This window comes from Cebus imitator, unplaced genomic scaffold (assembly GCF_001604975.1).
Source record: "Cebus imitator isolate Cc_AM_T3 unplaced genomic scaffold, Cebus_imitator-1.0 Scaffold411, whole genome shotgun sequence".
Lineage (NCBI taxonomy): Eukaryota > Metazoa > Chordata > Mammalia > Primates > Cebidae > Cebus > Cebus imitator.
In genome coordinates, this window is record NW_016107726.1 from 1,539,806 (window position 1) to 1,558,862 (window position 19,057).

A 19,057-nucleotide genomic window follows, 5' to 3' on the forward strand; every position below is an offset into this window, starting at 1 on the left:
TATCATAGATATAAAATCTGTGATCATAGGGTGGGAGCCTCATCCAATAGAACCGGCATCCTCAGAGGAAGAGGAAGAGATACCAAGGATGAAGTCACATCAAGGAAAGGGCATGTGCGCACAGAGTGAGGAGACCGCTATTTGCAAACCATAGAGAGACTCAGGAGAAACTAAGCCAGCCGAAATGTTGGTCTCAGGCTTTCAGCCTCCAGACTGTGAGAAATAAGTTTCTATTAAAGCCACCTAGTTTGTAGTATTTTGCCATGGCAACCATGGCAGACTAACATGAGTGTTCTGGGGTCTTTCTTTTAGAGTTGTGGCAAGGAAAAATAAAATATGAGCAATAAGCAGAATGTACAGAAATTAAAAGCAGGTAATTTGGGGTCAGACAGATCTACATTTGAATTAGCTCCTCTGATTACTGACTAGAATTCCTTAACCTATCTAGATCTCGGTTTTTCCAGCAATAAAGTTAGAATAATCATGTACATCTTTGAACCTCATCTTAACTTTCTCAGTTTATTTCCCCTCTTCGACCAGCACTGCAGTCTCAATATGCTTCATACCTTAAGCTATCTGGGGATAAAAGCAACAATGAATATAGTTGCTTATGAAATGACAAGAAAGATATAGCAGAAAAAAATGCTACAAGTAATATTGGAGGGATATTCTTTAAAATACTACATGAAGATTGGAAACCATTGAAGAATCAAACCGTTACTACTATAGCAAGATAACATGGTTGTAGGTACTTTAAGAATATTTCGCATTCTTTATATTCAGGGCTTCTATTGTAATACTACACTATGGTGCCATATACCAATATCTTTCATCAGTGCCTATAGTCGCATGGTGTTCTTGATAATTCAATCAAACAAAATATAGATTCAGTGTCATTTTGCAGGTGGTATTAGAAACTGAGGTGAATTCTTGCCTCCTCTCCCTACACTGCTCTTTTTCTGGTGGTGTCCAGTGTAACCTTATATGGCGTCCTGTACATTCTGGAAAGAGTCAAGTCCTACAGTTTGAGACCTGCCCTCTGCTGCACCACGCTTCCCTGTGGACTGACTCAGCATTTGTTTCTGTACATGGGAGGGACCTTAGCTTCTCTTTCCCTGGCTGTATCTTTTTCCATTTTTTTCTCTTTTCTATTGCCTTATTCCTACCCTAATTCTATCCTCCATCAGTTCCCCTTTCCTATCTTCCTTTTTTGTTCCCAGCAATCATCTGACTTCATTCATTCACTCCTTTAACACTTTTTATTCCATTCCCACTCTGTGATAGGTCCAAGAGGTGCAGTGATGAAAAAAACAAATATGATTGTATCCTTATGATTCTTATGGTTCAGCAGGGCAAACCAATGAGCAAACAAGCAGTTCTATTCAAAATTGACACAAACCAAAAGCAGGGGCGTAATATAAAGCCACTCAGTAAGCATATAGGGCATACCTGTGTCATATGTGGAGAATCAAAGGATTCTCAGAGGAAATGTCTATTCTGGTCCTAAAAGGTATGCTATCCTATTACATGCAGTGTTACCTCTTAGTCCTACAGGAGTGCTTTGTATGTTAATTATCAATATATGTGTAAAGTTCCTTTCATGGTGTGATTTGATTTTTTCTGAAATAACTTCTGTGGTTTATAATTGGTAGTTAAAATCATGCCATAAGATACTGTTGGAGTAAGATTAACCTACTCAGTTTTCACTATGAACTCTGTGTTGTACAGGAGATAACAATTATAACTTTTCTTTACTAATTGCTAATGACGTTATATATTTTATATATAGCTCTAATTCTCTTTCAAATACTGAAAAATGTAATTAACACCATTGTAAAAATTCAGAAACTAAGACTTAGAGAAGTTAAAACACTGTTTTTAAGATCACACTCTCTTCGACATAGCCAGAATGCTTGGGTTAGTGCCAAAGCCTCTGACTTAACCTGTGTAACCTTGGGTTACTTAATCTTTCTTTGCTTCAGTTTCTTCGCTTGTAAAATGGGGGTAATAATATCTATGTTGTAGAATAAGCATTACAGAATTCTATCCTATTATGAATAATAAAATATAAAAGTAACTGTTTTTATCCTTTTAAGGTTCTCAGACTAGAAGGGGGCCAAAAAATGTAAACCTGAGAATGCAACTGGATGAATCCCCATCCTGTCCACATGACTCGCTCCAGCATTTACGTCTGTCCCCATGAAGCAGTAAACGCCAAGAGAAGAGGGACAGTGTCTGGCCAGTTCCCTATTACAACCTTAGTACCTGGCATTAATGTGAGTGAGTGAACACATAAATAATTCATCCTACCTCTGACTCTAACTTGTTGTGACCTTTATGAAGAAGTTAATATCTCTAGGCCTCGGTTTTTTCATCAATCAATATTTGATTAATGATGTCTCACATGGGAGTCACATACAGTATATAAAATAATATGAAATATAAAACCACTATAAGTATTATACAAATATAAACACAGTACAGACAGTATATATAATGCAAGCCTTGGGTATTTACAAAGTTTTTCAACAATTTACTTCATTTTATTTCAGTGTTATCACACTTTATGTTTCCTCTCAAATAATCTAAAATTCAACCACACTGAGTCACCCTTCTGAGTCCTAAGACTATTCCACATTAGTGAGGATTTCAAAGTATTAGGTTGGTGCAAAAGAAATTGCGATTTTTGCCATTACTTTCAATGGCAAAAACCACAATTACTTTTGTGCCACCCTAATAGCTCCTGTGAGATAGGAATTTATTTAATGATGTCAGTGATCCAATTGGACACTGTGAGCTTGACTGGGGACTACACTGTCTCCCAATTTCAATCCTGTGTGGTCTGTTGAAGGCAGAGAAGTCATGTGCTGAGCTCTTTGTGCTGGTGCTTTCCAAAGCATCCTCTGCATCTTAGCAAAGGTATATTGCTAGAAGGATTTAGGTAAGGGATGATGGGATCTATAGAAGAGAACACGCAGTAGGACGGCCTTGGTGGAGGGAGGTAACATGAGCACTTTTCCAATTTTTTTTAGCTGTAGTTTCACTGTAAATCTAATATGACCTTCCAGATCATGCAATCAGAGTGATTAACAGGAGATAAAAACAAGCAACCCAATTTCAAATACACATTTTCAGATAACTATACACTATATTTATCTGGTGTGTGTGTGAGTGTGTGTGTGTGTGTGTGTGTGTACAGTCACTCCCCAGTACTAATGAGGGATTGCTTCCAGGACCCTCTGCTGATACCCAAATTCATGGATGCTCAAGTCCTTGTTACAAAGTGATGTAGTATTTGCAAATAGGCCATGCACATCCTCCTGTATACTTTAAATCATCTCTAGATTCCTTAGAATATCTAGTACAATGTAAATACTATGTAAATAGTTGTTATACTGTGTTTTAGAATTTATATTATATTTAATTATTGCATCATTATTGTTTTTACATATTTTCTATGCATTCTTTCTTAAATTTGCAGATGTGGAACCCCTGGATATCAAGAGCTAACTATATGCATGTTTATATTTGAATATACACTATAAGAATTCACTGATAACTCTAGAGGTCTTACCTGTGACCGTGTAGTTCTCTTCATCGCCTGAATAGATCAGCCTCCCATCCATGTATAAAGAGTACTGAGTTATAATACCATTTGCTTTTTTGGGTGGGTTCCAGGAGAGTAGCAAAGAATTGGGAAGGGATTTGGCTACTGGTGGCTGAACCTCTTGTGGGGCTGTGGGAAAAAAGATTTATAGAGTCTAAGTTTAGTTTACTTTTGTAATTCAAACTTTTCAGACTCAAATCAATAAATCATGGAATAAACCTGAAATCCCATGCATGGAAATATTCCCGATTCGTGGGCAGCATGTCAGTAATTGCTTTAGGAACAGTGTTAAATAACTGTCCTGTATTTCTGAGAATTTTTATCAAAGACAGATGAAGAGTACTTATGCTAGTTTGCTAGACTGATGCTTGTGTTACTCCATCAAAAGTACTATTAACCCGTAATCTCTATGTGGGACTGTACCTATTAAAGCAAATTAAGCAGATGGAGTCCCCTAGCCTTGAGGTGCTTGTGATCTAAGATGAGTAATGCCAGTGAAAGTAGTTCATAATAGATATTTTTTTAAACCTATACATAATGATAGGAATAGCCAGAAAATGCATAATCAATTTAGTCAATTACATATGAAAACTATCATGCATACTTTTTTTTAAAAAGACCTGTTTATTTTATATAGTTGTCAATGAATTGGGAGTCCTAAGAACTAAAAGTTTTTTTATTTAGCCTAAACTTCTCTATTATTTAGTAAGTTCAAAATTACTTTGTGGAAATTTAGAAGTTTGGGAATTTCTTAAAAAATAAAAAGGAAATGTAAACGAAACAAGCACAGGGATCTCTCTGGGGCATAGCTTGACACTGGCATGAGAGGTACCAGGTAAACCCTGGACAAAGGATTTAGTGGATACAGAGAAAATAATGCAACATAGGGCCATTTGTCCCATATCGAGGCTGGTCAGAGTCCTTGTAAGAGGAGATGATAATCATGTCCTCAGCAGATGCAACGACACAACAAAAACAGTGCTATTATCAGTAGACCAGGTGGAGAAAATGCTGAGGCCAGGTCACTGACACCATAGTTGAGGTGAGGGGAGTATAATTGGTTTAGGTAAAAAATACAGCATATAGAGGGTCACAAGAAGGATTTTACAAAATCCTTTACTCTGTTGTGGTTTCATCTGGTGGCCCATGTCTTCCTTTCTGTTATATACCTTCAGTGCAAGTGATACTTGATAAAGGATTTAAAAGAGGAAGGGGGGATATATAGATACCGGGAAAGAGAGGGAGAGAAAGACTGGCTGACTCTTTTTCCCTAAAGATCAAGCTTTTAAATCTCTGAAAGAAATTTCCAACTAGACAGTCTAAGAAACGTGCAATTCCTCTCATCCTGAAGACAGAAATATGAAATAACAATGCTTCAAATATTTTGAGAGCTGTTATTTCTTGAAGTGACGCGTTCTGATGCTTAAGCAAAGCTTTCACTTTGGCTTGCTAAAATATTTTCTCTTTCTCACTGCCTTCTTAACATACGCTTTCTGAAAACTTAATTTATGCCAACAGTTTGTAAGTTCCAAGTACAACAGAAGTGAGACTTAAGTCGGAAGGAACTAAGCAGTGATTAATAATGCCTCAATTGGCATTTGGAGGTTCCATCATACTGAAATAATTGTTGCCTGTGCTACTGTTTAGCAGTTAAAAAAGACCATGGAAATCAACCGTTTGATTCTCAATTTCATACTGTGCCATACAATCAATTCTTTTTAGTCAGACTGTCTCTAGATTTACTTCTGAGCCATAGTAAAATGAGGAAGCTTTCATTAATCTTTCAGATGCTTCATATTAATGACAAGGCTCTTGCATGAACAATGTAACAGCAATTAAAAAGCCCATTAATCTGCATTACAGCTATTAAAGATGCATGTCATTAAAGGGTATGGAGTTTGATTCATTTTCGCACCCCCCCAAAAAATGGAGCAATTATGGCCTGGCAATGCACTTTGTCATCAAATTAGGTTGGGGTTTTCCAGCAAATGGCCTTGCAGCATTTAGCTCTTCTCCTATTTTATTATTCATGACTGAAATGTGGAAGTCAAGACCTTTGAAATTACTTTACCTTCTTGTGGAGTAGAGATGTTCAATGCATGTGAGCTCTCAGTACAGCCAGCCAAAGTGCAAGCAGTTAGGGTTACTGCATAGTTTTTGAAGGGTAGCAAGCCTGTCAATATGCCTATAATAAAAAGGGACAAAAGAGGGTTGCATGTTTACCATAGCGTCAATAAAGAGCATCGTGGGGGTATTTGCATGAGTGTATGTATCACAGAGACAGACAGAAAGACAGAGAGACCAGAGATGGAAATCAAAAACATATTCCTTTTTCAGTCATTTTCCTTCCTGTCTGCTGATCGTAGAATGGAATGACTCCTGAGGAAAAATTGTGAGACCAACTTATTGTTAAAACAACTCTAAAACAGCATCTGATGTTTCTCCCATTAAAATGAGAAGGGGGGGGGGTCCACATGTACTTTGTGAGGCAGAGCACAGTGTTTCCTTTAGCTAAGATGTATATTACCTCATTCCAGGATCCTAGACCTCCTGCAGAAACAAAACTATTTAATTTTCTTTAACCTAGCATTTTTCAACTGTATTTAACCAAGGAGTCCTTTTCATATGGCACCCATTAACACACTTTAAAAATGCTACTCCCAAGAGTGGCTTCATTATTTTAACAGTAGGCCACATATATACAAACCATTTGTTTATGTTGTAGCTAACAAGTATGCAAATTAATGTAGTTGAACAATTAGCAAATAAGATAATTCTGCTTTTGTACTTCTACTTGCAAAATTATTAGTTTATTTAATTAAGACACCTGTCGTAAACGGAAGTGTTGCACATGGAAGTATTGAAGTAACATGGCTTGCTGGTAGATATACAAGATTTGTTCAGCAATTAAAAGTAGCTGTAGAAATGAAAACACATTTTGTTTACTAGTGTTCATCAGCAAGGCAGAGACTCCTTATTAATCCTGCGAATTTAAAAAAGTAAAAAATGTAACTTGTGCATTTGCTCACCACTGTTTTTCCTCAATGAAGTTTTTCAGAGCAATCTTGAATCCTAACCACACAGCTTATCATTATTTTTATAAAAAGATGGCCCCATTTGTGGTATTCCTTTATTGATTAAACCTTCAATCACTCAGAGAATACATTATTGCTATAAGATGCCAATATTGATGACAGCTTGCATCATTCAAACACAAATTTTAATATACATATTTCTGTATTTTCTCTCCCCAATAGAAAATTTAAAAAATTATATGATCAAAGAGCCAGGATGGAGCAAAGACCAGTTGTCTGGTTTGACACCTCCCGCTTGCCCTTATTCCCTAGCGCTGCCTCTAAATCTTCATTCCAGCAACGACCCAGGCATCTCCGTGGGCTACTGAATCCTGTCTGCCATGCTTCTACATGAAAATATTCATCCACTTGGCACCATCATCTTAGCTCATGGCCAAGCAAGACAGCAAGCCAGCAAACTAATATGCACACATGTGTGACCATCTCATGCCAAATTCAGCTCTAATTTCAAAACCCTCTTGTGTCAGAGCCTCCTGCTTTCTCTCATTCCTGCCCCTGTGATTGTCATTTCCTCTTAAATCTCCCAGACCATGACCCACATTCTGAGTTTACTCTCTTTTAAGAAGTTATTTCTCCTTCCAACAAATGGCTTAAAAGCAAACTAACATTATCACATGCACATCTTCATAATGGAGTACTGTGGAAAACGGCACGGATGCTCGGGCCAGATTGCTGGCTTCAGATGCCAAATCTGCTGCCGATGGGCCAAATGAACTTGGGCAAGTTGTTCAGACCTCTGTGCCTTAGTTTCCTTGTCTGTAAACAGACTATAATAATCTCTGTCTTGAAGGTAAGGCCTTGTAGGCCTCATCTGTGAGATGGGACTAACACAGTACTTTCCTTAAAGGGTTAGTATTAAGACTGAACAAGTTCAGGACCTTAGAATACTTAACATGGAGTACTGCCAGTTGAGAGCTCTAGTGCTGAGCTATGTCATTCGAACTTAGGCTACCGTTGCAACTCAACTTCTACCTCTATGTGCTACTAAACAGTTTGTATCTTCTAAAGATCACCAGCGATCCCTTAAATACCAAATCAAATAGCCGTTCTTCAGTCCTTATTCTCCTATACTTAAGGGTCATTGTCATCCCTCAACTTCCTTCTGTGAATTTTTTAGTTGTTCTACTAAACTACTGAGAATTTTTAGTTGTTCTACTAAATTACTGAGAACTCCTTTGTTTCCTTTACTGACTCATGTTCCTCTGAGACTCTTAAATAGCGTTTGTTTCACAAAGTTGGGTTGTTGTCAAGCTTCTTTCCTTTTCTAAACACTCGCCTTTGCTGCCTTATGAAGGCTTATCTCTCAATGATCACATTTGTATCTATAGACTTCCCGTCTCTCCCAAGCCCTGGTTCTGGGTTTCTATCTGCAGGCTATTTATCCACACCTGGATGTCCCACTGGTATTTCATACTCAACATGCCCCAATCAAGAATCAACATTCTAAATAATTATATAAGCTTCATTTTTCCATCTTGTAATGACTCCACTATGATCCCCAAATTCCAGGCTGAAAACTAAAATATCATCATAAAATATGTTTTGGCCATTCTATCTTTGGCAAATCTTTGGCTTCTGCCATGTCTTTCCTATTGCCAAGTTGGAATCTACTGTAAGATTCTAAATAAGATGACTTGCATGTCTGAATTAGTATAATGCCACACTAACAAGAAATGAATCAGCCCCCAGAGAATAAGACTTTTAATCCTAATGTGAATAAGAAAAGTATGTTTGAATATGAGGCGCGTTTCCCTTTATCATCAATTAACCTATGGAATATATGTGAAAAGCAGCGCCCCTCATAGATGGGCATGGTTTAGCTGAGGCATTAGAACACCATAACCAAAAAGAAACCATGCTGCTATACAGGTTGGCCCTCTGAAATCCTTAGCATGAAGATGTATCGTAGGTTCAGGAAGCATTGTCATTGAGAAACATAAAAGCAGCTCTATGATTGTGCAATTTTGCAGCCTGACTTTATAAAGTTCCTTATACTTAACATTTCCTTCCAAATCAACTTATCAGGAAAGGTGTTCATATAGATTTTCAGAGGGATTGTATCAAACCAGATCCTGGGTTCACACTCACTAAGTGATCTTTAGTGTTTTATGTAAAATTTTGTGCTTTCACTAAAGGAGTTACTTTGTGTGTAATATGTGTATAGCAAGAGCTCTTTATTAACTTCAGCCACTCTTTATTTTAAGGACCTTAGAAAACAAGCAATACCCATCTCGCAAACTTGCTTTCTTTAGTTTCGATTTGGTAGAGAACTTTACCAAATTGTATTGTATTTCATAGAAAAACTCTGCGATTCTTAAAGAAAGATGCTGGAGAGAAACTAGATCATCTTTCAAAGTCATTTATCAAAGTGCTCACATTTCCCATTTCAAACCAGGTGAAACAATAATAAGCTCTGAGAAATGAGAGCTGTAAAACAGAAAACAGAAAAAAAAAAAAAAGGAAGAAAGCTGATGTTGTGGTTCTTGCCAACTGTGGATCCCAGGTGGAAGGTTTTAGATTGTTTGTAAATCACACTTTTCAAAAATGTGCTGCATTTTCTAAGGCTGGAGTGCCATTTATTTTCTATTTCCGGTAGGGCATCTTGTTCATCATGCTGTGTGTCAGAGACAAAGTTTGTCAAACCATCTGATAATTTTCCTTAAAGGCAAGTTAGTATTACCTACTTCAGGAATAAGAGCAGTATAATGGTTCACTGTGTTCTGTCCTCCTGTCAGGGTAAAATTCAGGGTAACATAGGGGCAAGGGGCTGGTCAAACGTGGTCTTCATTCACTTGGAATCATAACAAAGTCATTTTATTGTTGGAGACATATGGTTTTTCTCCTTTGATTTTCAGTATGGAGAGTTCACCAGGATGGATTCAAGTAGATGCTTACAAAAAAGTTGTGCATGGCTGAAGAAAGGGATTAACACATTATCTCCAAGACTAGGTCGATTTTGAATATATTCTTTGAAATCATTAAGCGATTATCCTAATGGCTTTGCTTTAAGTGTCAGGGTTCTAGTTAGATTAGGTACTTTCTGGAAAATATAGTGTTACTCTGGTAATATATTGTCATCAAAATGCATTTATTAATGTTTCTTCTATATGCCTCTGGAAAAGGTGCTAATTTTTACAAGGTCTCTAATATAAGACAATACTGGAACTAGAAGAACCCTTATAGTAATAGATTGATGCATAAAGTAGAATGTTTGCATGTAGCCCAAGTGGACAATGACATTTGAAAGATTCAGACTTGCCAGTTCAAGATGATAGGAAGCCTAAATTTAATTTAAAATATATTTTTGTATTATATTAGAGTAGTAGGAAATATATAATATGACATATCTATAAAGGAATCTTAGACAGAAAGCCCAAAAAGAGAAATGGGTTAATCTCCTTTTATGACACTTGGGGTTTTTAGACTAAAGAAGTATATCCTGAAAGGGGGAACTTTGAAATTGGTTTGGTTGTGAATCTCTTTGTTTGGGACACATCCCAGAGAAGTCTTTTTTTTTTTTTTTTTTAATTTGAGAATGTCCCTATTACAAGGCAGGCCAGATGACCTCACAAACCTCCCTTTCAGCCACAAACTCTGTGAAATCAGAAAATGGTCCCAACCATGTCAGGAAACCTGCTAGTCCCTCTTGATAATGGAAAAGGGCAAGCTGAAGAAACATTCAATAAGCATAAAGCAAGCATTATTGATGTCTTAAAAGTGTTAGTATCCCATGAAACACAGGAGGGTGGGTATCCGGATTAAAATCATTGGCACCAGCAGGACCATAACTCTCACTGCTAAGCGATAATGCATTTTGCATTAATGCTTAACATTGAGAAATCCTGACATGCCACACCAAGGGAGTTTGAAGTCAAGCAAGCAGATTCCTTTGAATTGAAGTCCTGTGGGCCACAGTGGGTGCAGAAAGCCCAAGCTGAAAGAACAGGGGCAGGGACTTGATTTAAGGGAAGGAAACACATCATTGTAGGAAGAGCCTTACTGCATATGGCTCCAAACTCTGTGCTCTGAGGGTTTCCACATAACAGAGGAGAAAAGCATTGGCCAGGAGAACTTTCGATTTAAAAGTCCTTCACAGTGATTTGGGGAATTACTCAAACATAGAGGGCATATTCTTTTACTTCTTTCCTTATCCTCTATCCCAGCAGCTATTAGGATGATTTACCAAAAGTGAGCACTTGATGGGTGACTGAAAAATGAAGATTTTGCAGACTCTTAGCTCCACTCAGCTTTTTCTCTTACTATGGGAGGGCCCAACTCCCACCACACCCCTCCAGAAAACACGCAAAGTAACAGACATTGTTTCTCTTGACTGTTACATTATTATCTCCAAGGCTCTCTTTCCTCTGCTCTAACCTCAAGTTTCAATGGAGCCAAAGAAAAATATTAATAATTGGAGGCAGCCTGACGACCCAAGACAAAATCATTGCGGAGCTGACACCAGCTGTGCAAGCTTTTATGCCTCTAATGGGACACTGTATGCTGAGAAGCAGCAAAACAACAGAGGAGTCTGCTTTGACGTTGAAATTTTATGATTAACTCTTCTGACTAAATGCAGACAAGTATAAATGCTCTGCCTGGAAACTGAGCCTAAGACACAAAGCAAAATGGCATCCTTTTTAAAGCCAAGCACATTTCGGAGAAGAAAAAAGGACTCCGTTTCTACTTACATACTTCAGCAGACTCCTCCTCCCTCCCTCCCCCACCTCACCCCCAGCGGCCAACCTAGGTGTTTGGCCGGCATCCACTGTAATCTGTTCTCCTTCATTATGTTAATCTGTGGGCGGAAAGATTTCTGTCATCTTCGAATCGCTTGTACAGCAATGGTAAACACCTTGGCCTGTCTGTAATTGGACAGGTGTCTTGCATTGATGTCACCCAGCTTTTAATTCAATTAAATAACTGGCTGCTCTGCTCTCATCACCCACTCATTTCCGTTGCACTTTTAGTCTGGCGGTGAAATCTGCAAGCAGCAACTGTCTACCCTGAGTCCAAAGTCAGGGGTCCCCTTGCAAGGATAATGTACAATATTTCAAATGGACTCCAGCAATCCAAGAGTATTTTCATGCTAGCAAAGGCATTTGAGATAATTTGGAGAATTTATCTCTTTTTTTTTCTGTATCTTTACATTCTGCTGCATCTAAATGATATCTTCTACTACTGGCTAGTAATTAGGAGCAGTCACAGCAAACAGAAAAGCTGTTTCTAGCTGCCTCTCCCCAGGGCTTTTCTCCATCTCAAGAGAACTCATCAGAGTACAGTGCTCTTATTTATTTGCTGGCATTTCACATTTGGATCAAGAAAGTGAGGGTGGGCAAGAGCAAGACATTTATTAAGAGGGCCATCTGGTAAGGGATACCACACAGGCAGAGCTGCTCCTGCTACCTGGAGACATAATGGAAGAGGCCACTTTTTAAAAGAAAACTGGCCAGGGGAAGGAAGGCAGAAGAAGAGACTTCTGGCTTGGGATTCTGCTGCAATGCTGATAAAATCTAATTTTTAAGTATACATTCCAAACCAACTCCGTGGATGGATTAAAGAGAGTAAATCAATCCAATATGCCATGCTTCCTGCCCACTTAAAGGAACCTCTGAAAATAAATTAAAGTTCTAACACAGACATTTTGACACAGTGACCCCATGAAACTGAATAATGACATTTGTTAAATATGGATGAAAACTTAACGGTCTAATAGAGATCTGGAAACATATCCAGGATGCTTCTCCTCTAGTTCTTAGCCCAGGAAGGTGGGATTTGTTACTGTTGTATTTTGAATAATATTTGAAAAAATAAACCCTTCTAACCCTTTATAAATTAAAGGGAGCGTCAATTTTTGTTTTAGCCAAAAGGTGAAACAATAAGTACACTTAACCCAAACCTAAGGTAATCCCTCGGAAACTTCAAAACTAATTTTTCTTACATTTAATTCCCTTCAAATGGGTTTCCTGACCTTGCTTTAAACTTTTAGTAGAGAGCCTAGAAGATCATATACCCATCAAAGACTATGTAGATGTTGATGCTTACAAACAGGAAAACAATATTCTTTTATTTCTTTATAAAATATATGGCCCACTTCCAGTCTTAGAGGATTGTTTTAACAGTGATTTTAATTGACCTCAAACTGGATAATTTTATTATCCAGTCAAGATTCTCTCAGCAGGCTTGCATCTAATCTCAAATTTTTAATCAATGCCTTTGTGGTAGGAACTACAGAGTAGTCATTTTTATTCTAATTCGACAGTAAGTTTGAAGCCATGTGCTTGTGTTAACCCTTTAACTTACATAAGGTCTGACACTGAAATTATTGAAACTCTCCAAGAAAACAATGGAGCTGACTAAGCAAAGAGAAAGGCAAAGAGACAAGAGGAAAAGAAAAGAAAGAGAAATGAAAGTCATCCCTTATGATCAGTGTCCTAGCTCCCCTGCTACAAGCCTCTGATATTGTTATCCAATTGCACAGAGGAGGCCACGTTGGAGAGAGTGTACCCTACAGCGCTCGAGTCCACACAGCTAAAAAGCAGTAGAGCCAGTATTAGATCCTATGTCTTCTGGCCCCAAGACCTTTATTCTTCCCATTTGACCTAAGCTCCAGTTCCACAAAAAAGAAAAAAAAAGGGTTGAAGAAATGTTATTTAAAAATAATAGCACACTTTTTACTATAAAATACCTTATTTAAAATGCACCTTACAATGTGTTAAAAGGTTTAAATTTATTACTGAAACCTATTGTCTACAAACAGAAATTAGCGGTCTTGTCCTCCAAAATGAGTAAGTTTGTATGCCTAGAATAATTCTTTACAAAAATGACTTATTCATAAGAAATTCTGTGTGTGTGTGTGTGTGTTTATTATATATATAACCCTTTTAATTCATTCCAAATATAATGTAAATATAAAATGATCATAATAGGTAGAAAACAGAAGAGTCTGGCTGTCTGTTCTTCTTTATCAAATCTGATTGATAACCTTGACGTATTTGTATTGAATGTTTATAAGCATTGTGGACATGCCTAGTTGATTATCACTGTAGAACAAAATTTATATATTTTCATCATTTTTAACCATGGCTCAACATGTTACAAAAAGAAATGCAAACCCTTTGGTGTAAATACTTACTGCATAAAATAAAATGAAAATCTTGTTTAAAGAAAACTCTTTCTGAAGATTTCACAATGTACCAGTAGTTCAGGGACATTACGTATTCAGGAGAGTTAGACAAAGCTATTAACTCATCAACACTGCATTACCTAATGAAATCCTTCTACATTAGCTAAGCAGGAACATTACATCATTTCTATTTTTACTATTTATGTCATAGGCCATATTTTTGTCCTGTGAATTTTTTCAGACCAGTTTCTTTCAAGATTTAGATTTAAAGAAATAGTTTGTAGCCTATAATCCCAGCACTTTGGGAGACCGAGGCGGGTGGATCACCTGAGGTCAGGAGTTTGAGATCAGCCTGACCAATACAATAAAACCCCATCTCTACTAAAAATACACACACAAAAAATTAGCCAGATATGGTGGCATGTGCCTTTAGTCCCAGTACTTGGGAGACTGAGACAGGAGAATTGCTTGAACCCAGGAGGTGGAGGTTTCAGTGAGCTGAGATGGTGCCATTGCCCTCCAGCCTGGGCAGCAACAGAGCAAAACTCTATCTCAGGAAAAAAAAGAAAGAAAGAAAGAAAGAAATTGTAATAAACTAGAAATATTGTAATACTGATTTATGGTCTACTATAAAAACTGGCTTTTATCTTTAATAACACCATCAAAAAGAATTCCTTTTTATTTACTTTTGATGTTTGCCTATTGTGGCAAAGACCACTAATTGTCCCTTATTATATATTATACCTCTTTTCCTCAGTTAAGTAAAAAAACACTTTTTAGCTGGGCAAATGGCCACTTGGAATAAGGACAGTATTTTTCAACATTCCCTGAAGCTAGATACAGCCATGTGACCATGCAAGATAACCAGAGGTAGAGGAAGAACTTCTAAAATATGTCTTTAAAGTGAATGTGAGTATTCTTTGACCATTATTCCTTCCTGCTGGATGGAAATCAGAATGGATGGCAGGAGCTCAAGCAGTCATCTTGGACTCTGAGGTAGAAGTCTTATCCATAAGGATGGCACAGCCAAAGGATAAAGTGTGTGGGTCTCGCACTGTGAACATCCACCTCTGCATTGACTTACTGCGGTCACCTATTACCATGGAGAGAAAAACTTCATCACTATTACTTTAGGTTCTCAGTTTCTCAAGTGAAATGAATTAAAAAGGATAAACCCTCTCTATTAGGTTTTCCCTCACAAAACTTTCATTATCTACATAATCTTATACTTCAGAGAGTACTTGGGCTATATTTTAGTGTTATAAAAATCATATTACAAAAATAGGACCTAGCACTAGTGTAGAACATGGTAGATCACGCTTTTAAATAAATGAATATTTTCTGTTCTGTATATTATCAGCACTGCAGCAGTACTGGCTTCCATTATTTTTCATTTCAAATATGTAGTGGCTGAGTTCTACTCTGAGGTCTAAGTTTTGGAATTAATCTTTACATTCTATTACCCTACTATTTTTTTCTATTGGGAAATGTGTATTAAGTTCCAAATATACATTCAGGTTGTGATAGCTCAGTATATTCTTTTATAAAATTAAAGAACTATTGATAAAAGACTCAGGAGACTTAAGTAAAGAACAGTAGCTCAATACTCAGTCCAACTCAGCATGAAACAACATTAACATTAGGTTAACTATGGGGTTAGTAGCAGAAAGCTAAATTTATGAATTTAAACATTCCCTTGTTCATTCTTTTAAGATAAGTATATTAATCACCTACTTTGAGCAAGGTAGTGAACAAGGCTTAAAATAAATATAATACATAAAACTTGTCCTCCAGGATCTTATTGTCTGTTGAAGAAATAACATGGGTGCACAGAGAATACCATAGGCAGTTTTAGCAAGGGTGGAGTAAGAACTTTCAGTTGAATAGAAAAAAAAATATCATGGCATTGAATTACAGTCATTTCTCTGCAGACTTCTCAGGTAAGTATAATTATATACATATGTATATATAATACATTATATATATTATACATGTATTTATATACATTATGTACATAACGTATATATATACATATATGTACATAATGTATATATACATATATACATATACATATATAGTATACATATATATGTATATATGATATATAGAGTATATTTATATAATGTATGAATGTACATATATACACATATACATACATATACAGAGTATCATTTTAATCTTATTGATGATACTCTGTGTAGCTGAGTTTAAGTCACGAAGTTAGGCATGAGGCAAAAATAACATGATTTAAAGTTCCCTTGACAACTCCTTATATGGCCCATAAAGTCCAATACATTTGGTTTTGTGTATGCCTCTAACTCTTCGGAAATCAACGATTCTTCAGGGCTTTTAAGTCTTCATTCTTTTTGTAGACACCAAAACAATGAGTATCACTTCTTTGTCAATGATTGGGAAACCCTAAAATTATTCAAACATTCTTTCCAGCCAACAGATATTGACAATTTTAATACTGGATAGCATCCTTTGCCTATGACATTATTTATATAGGTTTTTGTTTGGTTTGGTTTTTGCTTTTTGGCTTTCTTCTCCATCCCTAACCCATTTCCAAAACATGTAGTCAAATGTTTGTAACTTAAATGCATGCAGGTAAGCCTCTACTGAGACATTACAATTATAATTAATACATTGAATTATACTGGTCTCATTTTTATATGAACCTATTGGGCATCTTGTAATTGAGAACTAGGTTTTTCCTATATTTTATTTTGTTGTTGTTGCTGTTTTTCCATTTCCCATATAAATAGTGAGCTCCTTGCATTTCTACATTGGGCATTACAGAGTGGGAGGGGGCTGGTTGGAAATTCAGAATCCAACACCATATTCCTAGATCTAGTGAATCAGAATCCATGTTACCGAGATCCCCAATTCTTACTTCCTTTCTACTGGGAATTATCAGAAGCACTGCGCCTGAGGTTCAGGGACCCTACTGATACGAACTCTCTTTCTTCATTTGCCTTGGCATTTTTCTGGCAGCAAAGCTAACACAGTTAGAACAAGAAGCAGAAATAAAGCCGAGACAGTTGCAAGCCTAGCAGGTGAAAGTATTTCCTTCTAACCTAACCATTCCTCTATGCTTGTGTCTTTCAATATGCGGTTCATAAACCTTCCAAAAGAACCAACTGGAGCACTAGGTAAAATGCAAATTGCTAAATACTAGCCCATATAACAGAAGCATGTGAGTGGTCCCTAAATTTGCATTTTATAAGTAATCTGAGAATCACCTTATGACAAGTAGAATTGAGAGTCACTAATTATTACTAGTAGCCATGGAAAAGAGGCAAAAATTAGAGACAGATTTTCAGTATGAAATACACATTATTCAGATAAAAAAATTAATATCCATTGTTTGTAAAGACTGAAACAATTTTAGTGGCCAAAGTATATTATTATTTGTATTATAATTAAAATGGCTTTTAATTTTTTTACATAAATATAGATTTATTTGGTTCATCTGGAAGATTGTTCTTCTTATTGATTCATTTTCCAAACTATTGCAAATAATGAATAATATTTATTACTACTATTTGTTATTTTACCTGAGGAAGGAATATAGTCCCTAGACTTTAACTCAATGTAATGCAACAATGAAATTGAGAAAATACTTTCTGTATACCAATTATATCTGTAGCACTCGATGCCAGGTGCTGTAGTAATTATGCTGATAGTTAAGTTTATATCTTGCAGAAAAAATAGTTTGTATATGTGCAAAGTCTTGAATCCATTCATTCCTGAAATAATTTTAAATCAAATTGTGAAGTCAGTTTCTGAGCAGTCCTCAGTTCGAGGGAAAACGCCAGTCCTGTCTCTCTGGGCTGCAGCTTTGCATGTTAACAGGGCTGCAGGGAAAATCAGCAAAAGCTACCCAGAGTTAATTGGAGCCCTTTCAACAAATCTAAAGATACATAGGAGCGATAACTGAAGGGCTTTCTACCCTGAGGCTCCGGCTGAGGAAATGAACCTTAAAGAACTCCTTGCTCTGCACCTTGGCCTTGGGAGGGCACAGAATCTAGACCGTGTGGCCCAAAGGGGCCCATTTGCTCCTGAGTAGGGCTGTTAACCCTTGGACTCTCCATTGCAACTGGGATTTATCTCATTTAATCCTCTGGTAGCCAAATTCATGAATGGTAAATATTCTGTTTCACTATTCTATTTTTTTCAGTTCTCTTAGTTGATAGTCATTTTTAATAATTTTCTTTGCTTTTATCTTCTGCTTTTTGTAAGTCTGAGCATAAAATCCCACTTCCCAATAATTATTACACTTAATTTTTGTCATCCTATGATATTCTTTTACTGTTTTCTATTTACTTTTAATAGCTTATTATTTTTCATATGCATTTAATTTTTTCCCTACTAACATTTTGGAGTTTCAATAGGGAAATGAAAGTTATAAGAATTTCTGGATAAAATTTAAATGTGATCACTGGTGACAAACTCTTCCTTTAAATAGAGTTTCTCAGTGCTGGCTGTACAACAGAATTACCTGAGATTCTTTAAAAATACAAATGCCCAGGTCATATTCCAGGCCGATTGAATCAGACTCTTTTCAGGTGGGGCACACAGGCATCAGTATATTTTTTAAAGCTCCCCAGGTGACTCAGTAATACACCTATAGTTGTGAACTATCATCTTGTAAGAATCTCAGTGAAATGACCAAAGGATACCAGGCGAAGACAATGGACTGTTAGAAGGAAACTCCTGGGCAAACTCAATCTTAAACTGGAAGCAAATGCCAGCAAGCTCTTAGCATTCCTACTCTACCAAACACGTGGAAGAAAGAAGCTGAAACTGTAGGGTGACTGCGAAGCTAATGCAAATTTACCCCACTGACCCTGCCGTCACCTTAGCGAAAGGATTTTATTAACAGCAACTAGCTGCTTAGTAAGATGATTTGAAAACGATTTAATTTTCCCATGCAAACACCCAGTCAGAAGATTATTTTAGAGATGAGGCAACTAAACTATGGAGGTGAGTTTGGAGGAGAACATTTAGCTAATGGAAAAATTGTAACTCGAAAGAAGGATGAGAATATAGCCCTCGAATTACAGAAGATTGTCATATTCTGGGGAGGATTTAATTCAAGAAACCTGTAAAATTCAAAAATCATGAGTTGCATGCCATTTATAAGACCTAAAAGAACTTGGAATCCACTAAATAAGAGACAGAAGGTAAGCAGTAAACAACAGAGATGAAGTCGACAGTTGAGAATAGCAA

General features: G+C 36.8%; 1 protein-coding gene across 3 annotated transcripts in view; it reads right to left on the minus strand.

The window, feature by feature from the left end:
* USH2A (usherin) overlaps positions 1 to 19,057 on the minus strand; it is a 777,259-nt gene that overhangs the window by 407,225 nt on the left and 350,977 nt on the right. For all 3 annotated transcript variants that reach the window (XM_037731607.1, XM_017509227.2, XM_037731606.1), the window contains exons 32-33: positions 5,679 to 5,792; positions 3,575 to 3,736 (exon numbers count right to left, since the gene is read on the minus strand). In XM_037731607.1, the coding sequence (XP_037587535.1) occupies positions 3,575 to 3,736; positions 5,679 to 5,792 (276 nt within the window). The remainder of the gene's footprint in view (positions 1 to 3,574; positions 3,737 to 5,678; positions 5,793 to 19,057) is intronic.